This window comes from Muntiacus reevesi, chromosome 6 (assembly GCF_963930625.1).
Source record: "Muntiacus reevesi chromosome 6, mMunRee1.1, whole genome shotgun sequence".
Lineage (NCBI taxonomy): Eukaryota > Metazoa > Chordata > Mammalia > Artiodactyla > Cervidae > Muntiacus > Muntiacus reevesi.
Window position 1 is genome coordinate 34,633,941 of NC_089254.1, and position 12,814 is coordinate 34,646,754.

General features: G+C 33.3%; 1 protein-coding gene across 1 annotated transcript in view; it reads left to right on the plus strand.

Annotated features, from left to right (window-relative positions):
- The window catches only part of SEMA3A (semaphorin 3A), a 228,468-nt gene that overhangs the window by 128,204 nt on the left and 87,450 nt on the right, over nucleotides 1-12,814 (plus strand). Inside the window, exon 6 of the mRNA XM_065939538.1 lies at nucleotides 7,499-7,618. Within this exon, the coding sequence (XP_065795610.1) occupies nucleotides 7,499-7,618 (120 nt within the window). The remainder of the gene's footprint in view (nucleotides 1-7,498; nucleotides 7,619-12,814) is intronic.

Sequence of the window (12,814 nt, forward strand, 5' to 3'; positions counted from 1 at the left end):
TATGTATTTCCTGTTTATTTTCCTTTGACCTCTTCCTTTCTAATTTTATTCTTTCCTTTTTTCCTTAAATATTGCAGATAGGTCGTGAATGTTTAGCCATAGTTCAAAAGGATAGAAATAGAAAGACAGAAGTAGAAGAAGGAAAAAGTTTTAGTTTGTATTGAAAGAGAATTTTTCCACATTCTTTTAAGAACTCTGTACTGGGATTAAATAATACACAAAAAGTGTATTGTCATTAAACAAGTTTTTCTTTTTTTTGCCTTTTAATTGTTGAGTAGGCCAGCAACCTGAAACACAGAAGATTCTGTTTTTAAATAATCATGTAGAAATTATGTAACTTTTTGTTTCCTTTTCCTTTTTTTATGAAATAGAGAAATTATTTGATAACACAACAATAATAGTGAAACTTTTCAGGTATAAACTTTCTTTTGAATTTTGAATAACCTATCTAAATTTTTAAAAGGTAAATTTAGAATATTATTTGTTGTATAGTAAGTCCTTAAAATTTTCCCTCTTTTTCTTTTAAAAGATAACTTTTTTCCACTGTTCAACAAAGACAGACTCTGGTCATACTACCTACAGCATTAACTATGAAAATATATTTTTCCAGTATTCGCTAGTGTTTATCATCCTTTCACTGATCCCTTTTCTATTAAGATTAAAACCATTATAGCATGAGTTATCTCGTATGCTGCTTTCGAAATGCAGACAATTTCAAACCGTTTGATCCATTTATGGAGCACTTTAACAGAAGTTTAAGACCTGAAGGAATGCAGCAGATGTAACACGCTTATAATTTCCTATTCACAGATGGCCTAGTGATTACGTGTGAATAACTTCCTTAAGTACACACACAGAAATTTGAAAAGTGTCTTAAACAAAGGAGAGGAGTCCTATTTTGTTTGAAATTGCAGCCTCTACTTGTTTAGATTGCACACTGAAAGCAAAGAGAGAGATTTCTCAGAAGGCAGTATATAAAACTGTACCTAGAACAGCTTTAGTTTGTGGCATGTTTCTCATAGGGATCTGCTTGATTATTTATTTTAATATTCCACTGAGAAAGGATGATGACAAGTAAGTATTACATAGTTCATATGGTATGCAACCACACAATGTCCACAAAGAGTATGAAATGCCACAGTTTTGATGTTATATTAGAACTTCTTTGAAAAAGTTGAATGAGTTTGTGAAAAAGAAAAGAGAGTGAGGGAAGTTGCATGAATCATGGAGGAGGAGGTATGGCTAAAAAGAGAAGCAGCTTTTAAATGGAAGCCCAGATCTCACCTAGCCAGTGCTGTACAGTGATTGAATAATTTTCAGAGATATCTGCTGCTTATTGACAAAGAAGATGATTCAAGCCAATGTAAGATCATTTCTGAATCAGTTGAATAGCAGGATGCAGAAAAAGGAGCAGGCCATACTATACATAGTAAAATCCTGCAAAATATTTGCAGCACCATGTTAATTCAAAAGCTGTGATTTCCTTTATTGAGGTTATTTGCTTCTTTCAAAACTATGCTATAAATTCTTCCTCTCACAGTGTATTTAATTCCCCTTGTTGGGTTTCTCTTGGCATATTTTATTTTGCTGCTTTAAAAATATTGTTTAGTAATTTAATGGAGTTCTTTTAGCATAAATATTTTCTACACTTCCCAAACTTTTACATAGAAGTCACTGAAATATACAGATTGTACACTATACATTTAAAAAATGGTTTTGGGGAAAGCTTTCCAGCCAAAATATTTTAAATATGCTCTCCTCATTTTTGCACATAGAAGAAATTTTCAAGGTGGTTCCAGGATGCCTCTTTCCCCAATACTGGGAAGAAGAATTGCATTTTTAGCTCAAAATACTTGTAAACTGGCTAGATGGATCTTAACAGCAGATACTTTTATATCCCCAATCCTTCTGCTAGGCACTTTTAACCTGTAGTAAGCTTTAGAACCAGATGACTACTTAAAAACTTTGGTTTATGAAATCTGTAAGAGCTTAATATAACCTCTTCCCAAACTGCCTTGCGTTTTAGGCTGATAACTATAGAAAATATGAACCTTTCCTGAGCAATGCATAGTTAACCAGTTCAGTCCCCCAGGTCTATAATATGTCCCAAAGTTTTCAAATCACCTTAGTATTAAATTAAAATTTTCAAATTTACTTTAATAAAGGGCTTCCCAGGTGACTCAGTGGAAATGAATCCTCCTTCCAATGCAGGAGATGAGGGTTCGATCCCTGGGTTGGGAAAATCTCCTGGAAAAGGGAATGGCTACGCACTTGATTATTCTTGCCTTGAGAGGTCCAGGACAGAGGAGCCTGGTGGGCTACAATCCATGGGGTCTGAAAGAGCGGAACATGACTGAGCAGCTAAAACACACACGCACGCAAGCACACGCACGCGCTCACGCGCACATGGGCACAAATGTGCGCACGCACGTGTGCATGCACACATGTGCGCACACACACACACACTTTCATGGTATGAAAGGAGCAGTCATCTTGAAAGCAGTTTTATCTTTCTGAAGTCATCAGTCATTCCATCATTAACATATCATGAGGACCTCCTTCAAGAGTTTGGGACTTTACGAATGGTTTATTTCCCTAAGCTAGCATTCTGTCATGCCTCAGGAAAGAACATAATTTGATATTAGAATATCCTCTCACTTGGTATTAGAGTAAATGAGGTACTCCCCAAATTAATTAACTAAAATTGAGAAAATTATTTGAAGTCTCTGTTTCTTTGTATAAAATGGCATGGCCTTGCCAGTTCCACTAGTTTGTTGTAAGATTTAAATAAGACGATGTAATAGCATACTTCATTTATGTATGTGCATATTTCTGGCATGTATATGTAAAATAAAAACTAAAAAAAAAACAGAACTAGTAATAATGGTTGCCTATTGGGATAAATTATATATTTTTGTTTATCATTTACAACTATTTAAAGAATGATGTTAATTTTAAAGGGACAATATGAGTAACAAAGCCAGTATATTCATTGGTATAGAAAAGGTGCTCAATAAATGCGAAAATGTAAAAGTATTCCCCTACCCTTTCACTTTCACGAAGTAGATTTCATCCATGCCATGTGGTGTGGGTGTGTATGTGTGTGAATGAGAGTGTGTGTGTGTGTGTGTGTGTGTGTGTGTGTGTGTGTGTAAGAAGAGAGAGAGACATTTTTTCCTGCCTCTGTTTCTAATTACTCTGCTATTCTGTAAGTAAAATTTGCTTAAGGTGTTAACAGCATAATGGCTTGGTCTTTAGGTTTGTTTGATTTTTGCTCACATCCATGTCATACTTTACACCTGTGTTAGTAATGCTGTTATTTCATCAGGAAATCTTTTTTTTCCACCTTCTGTTTCTTCTCACCACACCCTTCTTAGGAATTGTAATCCAATACATTAACTGATCTAAGCCACATTTTTACTTCATTTTGAGCTGTGAACACAAAATACAGAGTATACATGAACTTTTGTTTTTTAACACTGCTTCTCAGGTAACGCTGCCATGGTGGGAATACAGTCCACTAAACTTTCTGTTCATCTCAGGAAAGAATGCTTTCTTTAGAGATAGGTAAGAAAGCTTACAGTTCAGAAAGAATGGCATATACTCAAATAGCAACTTTCATATTTGACAATTTCTAGCATGTTATTTATATCCATAAGCACTAATTTATCTTAGTCTGATATATTTTTTTGAGACATCTAATTGTCTATATGGTATTTTTGTAGAAAAACTTAAAAATTTTTCGGACAGCGTATCTGCAACCACTTTTTAAACGTGTATCACAATTCCTTGCATGTATTATTCTATCATCAATTTAATAAAATTGGACAAATATATTTTCTTTCAGTAGTAATTTAGTATATTTGGAAAACCCAATAGTATGTATCTTAGCCATAATGCAATTTGAACCATTGTATGCTAGCCTATATTTAAGATCTTAAAATTGAAAAATTGTACATATAATTTGATAACTTAATAGATGACATCAAACATACAAAAAAAACTTGGCAAATGGGCTTTTTAAATTTTTTTTTAAAAAACAACAAACATATTGTTTTCCAAATATAAGCCAGCTAAGGTATAGTAGATTTATTCAACTCAAATATTTTGTTAGATCATTTCAGATAGCTGGAGAGTATAATAATTCTTTAATATAAGGTGGTAATACACAGTTATATTAAATGCAATATACTCTGAGCTGATATATATCTTCTTAAATAGAATGCAAGAGTAAGATATGCACCACCTATACAATAGGGCCAAATAACAAAGGGGGGTTTGTTCCCCAAGGATGAGGAATCAGCATTGATAAGAATCCTATAAACCTCTGAGCAGAAAATCTGATCTAAGGCTTGGTGTTAAGGAATAGTTACTGACACTAAACATTGGCAGTATTAGAATGTGCCCTCGCGGCCACCTAATCATCTGATGACCTCCAGCTCTTACATGTTATGTTGACTCTGGCTAAAAATAGTGTTTGAGTAGGAGGTAACTTCCTATGACTGGAGGCAACTGGTGCTTTAACTGCAACCTTTCTTTGGTTTCTAAGTCAACTCTTCATAAATTATATTTTTGATAATAAATTGAGCTCTTCTACTGATGAATTCTCTACATTCTCTTGTCCCCCCCTACTTATCTCTTGTCAAAAGAGAAATAAATAAGTCTTTCTGCCTTTGCACTCATTTATTTTGATTTTTTGCCCTCCTTATGTGGGAATAGATTAAAAGATAATCATGAGTTTTAACAAAGCTAAAGAAATTAATATGAGAAACAAACACCTTTCATATTCAAATAATATTTATTTGGTTGTAGTTTTTGTTATTTCATCCTTTGGAATAGAGTTTATATATAATAGCATCATAATTATGAATTTTACTCACATTGAAAAAGCTAAATGAAAAAAAAAGATTAACTCATGATGTTCTTTACTCTTCCATTTCTGATTACACCTCTTATTAGGCATGGTCTGACAACTCTCTGATATATAATCACTCAGTTTTCACATTTTGGTTGTTTTATTTTCACCTTTCCTTATTTTCATTACCTCACATTTGGTTGAGAGGGCAGTGAGGTTCAACAAATGATTTAATGCTTTTGATTTTTTAAGGTAAAGAGGACACAGATCTTCATGTGAAAGGTGTTCCAACATGAAAATGTTTGAAATTGACTTGAACATTTCAGGTTGCTTTCATGATACATTTTAAACTAACATTCTTTTATTCATATAGATAAAAAATCACCTGAAGTTTAAAAATTCATCACATCTGTCAGTCAGTTATTTGTAAAAAGATTAAGTATCAACCTTAACTAAAGTGTTAAGCTTATTGAATATAAGTTATATTTAACTAGACTATCTACATTAAGATATTGCACAGTACCTTTGAAACTTGTAAATAGCTTGTTAATTGTGTTTTTGTACTTTTCAAAAATTACTATTTCTTTACATTATGGGCAGATAAAACATTATTGCAGTATATTATTGTAAGAGCAAGTCAGGTTTGAACTTTAATTAAGTAAAGAGAAGACAAAATGTTTTTGAATCCCAAAGATACCACAATATGCAATACATCAATTTATGATGTCCCATGAGTACCGTTCATAGAGCTGGTGAATTTTACTTAATATATTGTCAGACCATCACTTTTGACTTGATTCACAACAGTTCAGAATAAGTGATCAAGTTTTAAAAACTCAGTCTCTAAGAGAAGCTATCTTTTTGTTAATATTTAAAGTAATAACTTAGAGTTACTCAGTGATTCTGTCTGTGTAGCTGTCCTATACTGCTTTGGACGTTTTTCAAAGCCTGGTGCATTCAAACACATCAAAGAAACAGAGGTTCTAACCAGAGGAATTAATTTAGTTTAAGCTTAGTCATGTCCAACTCTTTGTGACCCCATGGACTATAACCCACTGGGCTCCTCTGTCCATGAAATTCCCCAGGCAAGAATACTGGAGTGGGTTGCCATTCCCTTCTCCAGGTGATCTTTCCAATCCAGGGATAGAACCCGGGCCTTCTGAGTTGCTGGCAGATTCTTCACTGTGTGAGGCACCAGGGAAGCCAAATTTAGTTTGGATTCCTGAAAATGTCCATTTTCATTTCAAAGACCTTTCTTTTCAAGTGAGACTTGCAGGTGTGAACCAAGGATATCACATAAAAGATCAGATTAATACGACTTTGCAAAAAGTATTGATAACTGAGGATGTACATGAAGTTTCTGATTGATACATATAATGTCCTGTGGAAATTACAGTGGTATACTAATGTTTAACTTATAATTTGTGTATGCCTACTTTGTTTTCTGAGTATTTCTCAAGTCAGTGATTTAGAAACATTAACCTGTCCAAATAATCAACAAGATAATATTAATTTTTACTGTCATTATGGTAGATTATTTGGAGAAAATATTTATTGTTTTTCTGTTGATAATTTCACATAAGCAAGCAGGCAATAATGTATTTTCTGGGTGGAATAATATGAGGCATTTTTTATTTAAAGGAAAGAAAATGCCAATTTTACATACTTCAATTTATGAAAAGGCAATATGATATATATTTAGTATAAGAAACTTAGGGTTAAATAGACTTGAGTTTGAACTTTTACCTTGTCTTGCTAGTCATTCAGCTGAGGAAACTTGGGTTTCTTGAACTGTAAAATAATGTTAACATGTACATCATGGGGTTGTTGACAGAGTAAATGAGATAATTTGGAAGTGTCAAGTCAGAACCTGACTGCCCCACAAGCCCAAATGGTATGCAGTAAATATTAAGTTCTCTTTTTCCTTGTTTCTTTTTCCTTTCTGTTCCAACCTGCTGATTATGATTCTTCCATTATTAAATTTTGTCCTAGAGTTAATTCAAGTAGAAATGAATCAAAGCACAACAGAATCTTGTGCTATAGTGATTATGGCCTGTGTTTATCAAAATCCCCCCCTCTTCAAATACATTTCTGTTATATTTGAGACTCTGTGGTGGACTTGTTTTATGATTGTATAACAGCTTATACCAAATTAGAATACTTTCCCCACTTGATATATTAAAAAATGGAAGGCAAGAAAAGTTTTAGCAAGAAAAGTATTAGTCTTCTGTAAATTATAGCAAAATTTCATTAATTAAGTCCCAATAAAAAGAAAATATATTAGAAATTTAATTTTTTGATTAAAGCCAAAAGTGTAAGTAATATTTTACAACGAGACTTTAAAAAAATAAAGATATTAGAATCATAGTAGCTTTAAACATATAAAAGCAGACAATGTGGTACATATAATTTTTGTTTCCATTAGTAATGTCCACTGAATCATATTTTACTCAATTTTTCAAAGTTAGTGCTAAATGAGTACTGAGAGATTCCCTTCTACAAAGATACAAGATAAATATTCGTAGTTTTGCATAATGATGCAGAGGGTGTTATGATGGTCTTAACATGAAACTTGTACTTACTTTTGGTTTATGTTGCCTTAATTAAAGTGTGTGTATGTGGATTTATTTTATCACAACACAGACGGAGAATTATACTCTGGAACAGCAGCTGATTTTATGGGGCGAGACTTTGCTATCTTCCGCACCCTTGGGCACCATCATCCAATCAGGACGGAGCAGCACGATTCCAGGTGGCTCAACGGTAGGTGCCACTGCTTGCAAGAGCGCAGGCACACGGCATGGCGTCCTACCAGTCAGTGGAGAGCGCTTCTCCTGTGGTGCAGACAGTATGAGTTGAGACTCAGTGTGCGGTTAAATTCATGGTGATGACTTCATGGCTGTGGGTGTGAGAAAGTGGGGCAAAAAGAGAAAAGAGATTAAAAATTCTGGAAAATATTTGCTTTGTGCCAAAAGTAAAGTTTCTCAGTAGTTAACGACGGAAAAAATTAGATCTGGGCTTGAGCTACGGAAGGGAGACAGTGGAAAAAGATAAGATGCCTTACCAATCTTGTCTTCCAGGGACACCACCACAAATCTCATGTTGTATTTTTTTCCTCCATAACCTCTCATGTTGCCTTTAGAGCATCATATAGATTATTAAATGTTTTAAAAATTATACTAAACACATTACACTGAAAATATTTTTGAAACATTTGTATCATATCATTTGATTCTCCTTTAATCTTCCTAAAATTCTTTTTTCCACTTTACAGGTTAGGACATTAAGACTAATATGTTAATCTAAGATTGCATCTACACAGTAGAACCTAGTTTTTTGAACTTCAGGCACTGGTGTCACTCCTTGATCAAGCAGATACATTTAAAAAAATTTTATTTTTTGAAGTGTAGTCGACTTACAGTGTTGTGGTAATTTCTACTGTACACCAAAGTGATTTCGTTATACATACAGAAATATATTCTTTTTCATATTATTATTTTCCATTATGGTTTATCACAAAATATTGAATGTACTTCTGGTTCTACTTCTTTGTTGTTTATCCATTCAATATATGCTAGTTTGCAAGGCAGATACTTTTAAAATTCTTTTTTTAATATATAAATTTACAATTGAAAATGATAAAATTTATATGCCTAAAATAAGTAAACACTACTTTTACTCGAATTTTAAACCAAATAATCCTTATGTAAGACTTCTATGTAGAGTTTTTTTTTTTAAATTTCCTTATGCATTCTTCAGCGATTTTTATACAGGTCACTCAAACATGTTCATAGGTGTTTTTATTATTAAATAAGGATCTCCATTTATATCTGCCCTCAATCCTATAAAATAAAGTTTCCCAGTTCCTAATCTCATTTTCATGAATTCTCCTTTTCACATACCTCATTAATAAGGATGAAGTTCATAGCTTACAATCCATCTATGTACTCAGTAAGGTACTTGATTATCTCAGTATCTGAACTCCTGTCACACTTGTTTCTCCTGCTCTTCTGGGATTACATCAAATTAATTTCACCTCTGTCTTGTTTGTTAGAGAAAAATAAAAATCTGCTTTTGAACCTCGGAAATTCCAGGAGACCGTGAGTTGTGGGTGTTTGTTCTCTGTGCGCCTGCTCAGTCGTGTCCGACTCTTTGTGACCCCATGCACTGTAGCCCACCAGGCTCCTCTGTCCATGGGATTTTCCACACTAGAATACTGGAGTGGGTTGCTGTTTCCTTCTCCATTGTTCTCTGTATCCCAACTCTAAACTGACTATTTAAACCATAAAATATACCTCAAATTACCTCAGTCATCATTCATTTCTCCTATAGCAGCATTTCTGATTGTCCTGTTATTTTTCATGTATTAATGAAAATGATGCGCCTCTTGCCTTCCACCTTTGATACTACTGCCTTTGCATTGATTTTTTTTCATCAATTTACCCAATTTACTTTTTTTTGCTGACTTTATCGGTTCTTCACTTCTGATTTCTTCCCTGACCTGAGAACGTGCTCATGTACCCTACCTAAATTCTCCGTTTAATGATGGTGAACCACAAGGTCCCTAGATATCTTAAGTCCATAGTCTGGTTAAGGAACCTGTTTACTCAACATTTTCACTACATTTAGCTGTTTTCATCCTGACTTTGATCTCATGAAACTGCTCCTTCACTAATGATTTTCTGTGATTTTTTTCTTAAAATCAATCTCCATTTAGACTCTCTCTCCCGTGGTATTTGTCACTAGCCTTTTCTCTTTAAGAGTCTCTGTTTCCTGTATTTCCTGCTCTCCCAAGTTTACAATTAATTTGACATTATTTGCCAGTTGCTATCCTTTAAATGAAGATGATACCTAGCTAAGATCATTCATGATTCAGTACAAGCACAGTGGTAATCAAAAGGGACTGGGCATATAGTCAGATACCGCCCCCCCCCCCCCCCCGCCCCCGTCTGGGAATAGAGGAGATAGAATGGTACCAGGTGATCATCTGAGAAATTAGAAGCCTCACCAAGGAACAGAAAAGATGCTGAGATCGTATTAAGACTCTCTGTGTAAAGTCATAAAAGACCCAAGGTCTAAAATCCCAGAGGACAGTTTTGGAATATCCACTGTCAATTATTTAACCTATGTCAATTATTTAACCTAGGGACTCAAAATTAGTAGGAACAAACTTCTTTAAACATGGCTATTTGGTCAGTTCTCAAACTGAAATATTTATGTAGTAGGAGAATTTTTTTTTTCAATTCTGCAAGGAGACTTTGATCTACTAAAAACTGTAAAGGGCATACAGGCTTTCAGTGTCCATGAGAAAGAAAATCTCATTAGAAGATGGAATAACATAAAGGAGAGTATAGTATACATTTCATTTTTATGGCCTTGGTGGAAAAAAGTCATCAAGTTAAAACTGCTTTTGTGCTACAAATTCACATGTTGACAGCTGAGTCTGAAGAATTTAAACTGTGGGAAAACAGTCCACAGTTCTGTACTTCATCTCTGCAAATGTGCAGTTCATTTGAGAATTCAGTTATCAGTCTCTCAGCACTAAATGTGAGAACTGATTTTGCCAAATTAGCACAAAGGTTACATTTGACAGGGTGCAAAAACCAGAACTGCTGCAAGATGGAGGATGCAGACCTATCTGACATAGAACCAAGGGGCTGTGTGATCACAAGCCTCATGAAATTAAATACCACTGAAGGACAAAATTAGAAACATAATGTTTATACATACATGCATAAAATAAATGAGTTTTGAGGCTTCGGCATAGACTACACATTCAGTTGTGCTGCCAGAAGTAATAAATTACCTTGCAAGGTACTTTTTGAATGGTCTTCCAGGCTATTAAAATTAATTTTGGTACAGGAATTACTTTACTTTTATCAAATAAGTTCAAATCAATTCAATTATTTTGGAAGAATTAGTTGGCCTACTTTAGATGACTTTTAATTTTTTTTTTTTTTTTTTTTTTGCTAAACTGAACTTAGAAAAAGAAAAACTGTTGTCTAGAAATTAGATCTTGAAATGTCTCAATTTTTATGGAATTTCACTATTTTCATAATTAAAACTTACTAAAGTTTCCATTTTTTGTAATAGTAGAAATAAAGGCTTAAATTCAGTTTCACTTTACCAGGAAATAAATCATTTTGATGGCAAAACATGAGAGAGATGAAATCTATTGATTTTTTTACATAACTTAAAAAAAAATCATTTATGCTAGCCTCTAGTTTAAGATTGCTAGATATTAGGACAATATTTGATTTCAGAAAATGTACTGGTATGAGTTTGACATGATGTGCTAAAATTCACTTTTTTTTTTTTTTTTGCTTTTTAAATTCTATTTTAATTCTAGCTTTAAACTTCAATTCTAATTTTGGTTTACTAACTGTGAAAATTAGGTAAAATTGCCCTCTCCATAGTAAAAAGAAAAAAGCTTTAACAGTAAAAAGAAAAAAAGTTTACCATGCTATAGTAGTAATTATTTTTAATATTTATTATGTAAATATTATCACCTAGTATTCTTGTTCTTATTAGCCATGAACAAGAATATGGAGCAGATGGATGGCTTAACCCACGTTTATTTTTCTATTTGATGAGCTAATATTTGATTGCTAATATTACTATGTCTTGAGCTAAGGTTGGAATGCTATATGATAGAAGAAAAGACTATTATCTATTCACCTTGACCTGGGACCTATTAATATAGTACTACCTACTTCTTATAGTTAAAAAAAAGGACTACATGATAATGTGTATAAAGTACTAAACAAGTGATTGCCATGCAATAAACACCTAATAAATGTAAGTTTTTTCTCTATGCTTTATCCCAAATCCATTGGGTACAGCATGCTTAGTAAGCATTTTTAGACTCATTCTCTGAGTATAAGAGTCAGGACAGTCAGAGTTGGGTTTAATATATGAAACCACATAGATCCTTGAGAGAGCCAATGCCTAGTACACCCAAACAGACCTAAATGCGGTGCCCAGAGTGTGAGGCTTTCCCACTTATTTCAGGAAGACCTGTTTTCTTTTAGTGGAATTTCCTAAAAGGATTGTTTCTGTGGATAAAGCACCTCATTTGCTTTTTTTTTTTCCTTTTCTGTAATTGAAATGGTATGTGAGTCATCATTCTACTTCCTCTCACTTCTAACATAGTCAGACCAAGATAGCCTGCACTTATTTGAATCAGCATGCTTTCCTCTGTGGTCATGCAGTAGGATATTTCATGTTCTCTAATGATTCAAATTTCTCTAATGGACATATTTTTTTTGAAAATGGAACCAAGAAATATAACCACAAATATCTGAGGGCACAAATTAATATTGCATGGTACCAGATACCTAATCTCAGATCACTTGTACAGCTCTTTTGATGCACTATTGTAATTCTACCGTCTTTAAAGGCTTGAACTGTAACAGAGTTATCCAACTGGATTTTTTAATAAATAAAATTAATCACCTAGTTTGGCATAATGTCAGACTTATTATTGATGCCATTTTGAACTGTTTCTCTGATGGAAGTTAATAATATTTTGCTGACTTGGGAGGAAGTAGTCCACTCGAAGCCTTATTTTATGGTTATATGAGCACAAGGTATTACAGATGTGGACTGACCATTCAGGTAAAGCAATAAGAACAACAACTAAACATTCTCTTTGAAAGAAGCAACAAAGATAGTCTCTTTTAACTTTTTAATTATATATTCTATGAATTATATTCTGTATTCATTAGTTAACAGTTATGAAGTATCAATGCATAGAATCACAAAAGTGTTAATTTTGGTGAAATTATGCTGAAACATGGATATTTAATAGTTTAAAATAAGTATTCATATCTAGATCTAAACACAGTCTGGTAGCTGTGTTTTTTTTCTTCATGAATCTATTACCAGGAAAATAATTTCATCCTAATAAAGGATGTACATGTGCCAGAAATGCAATTTTTCCAAAAAATAAATATATAA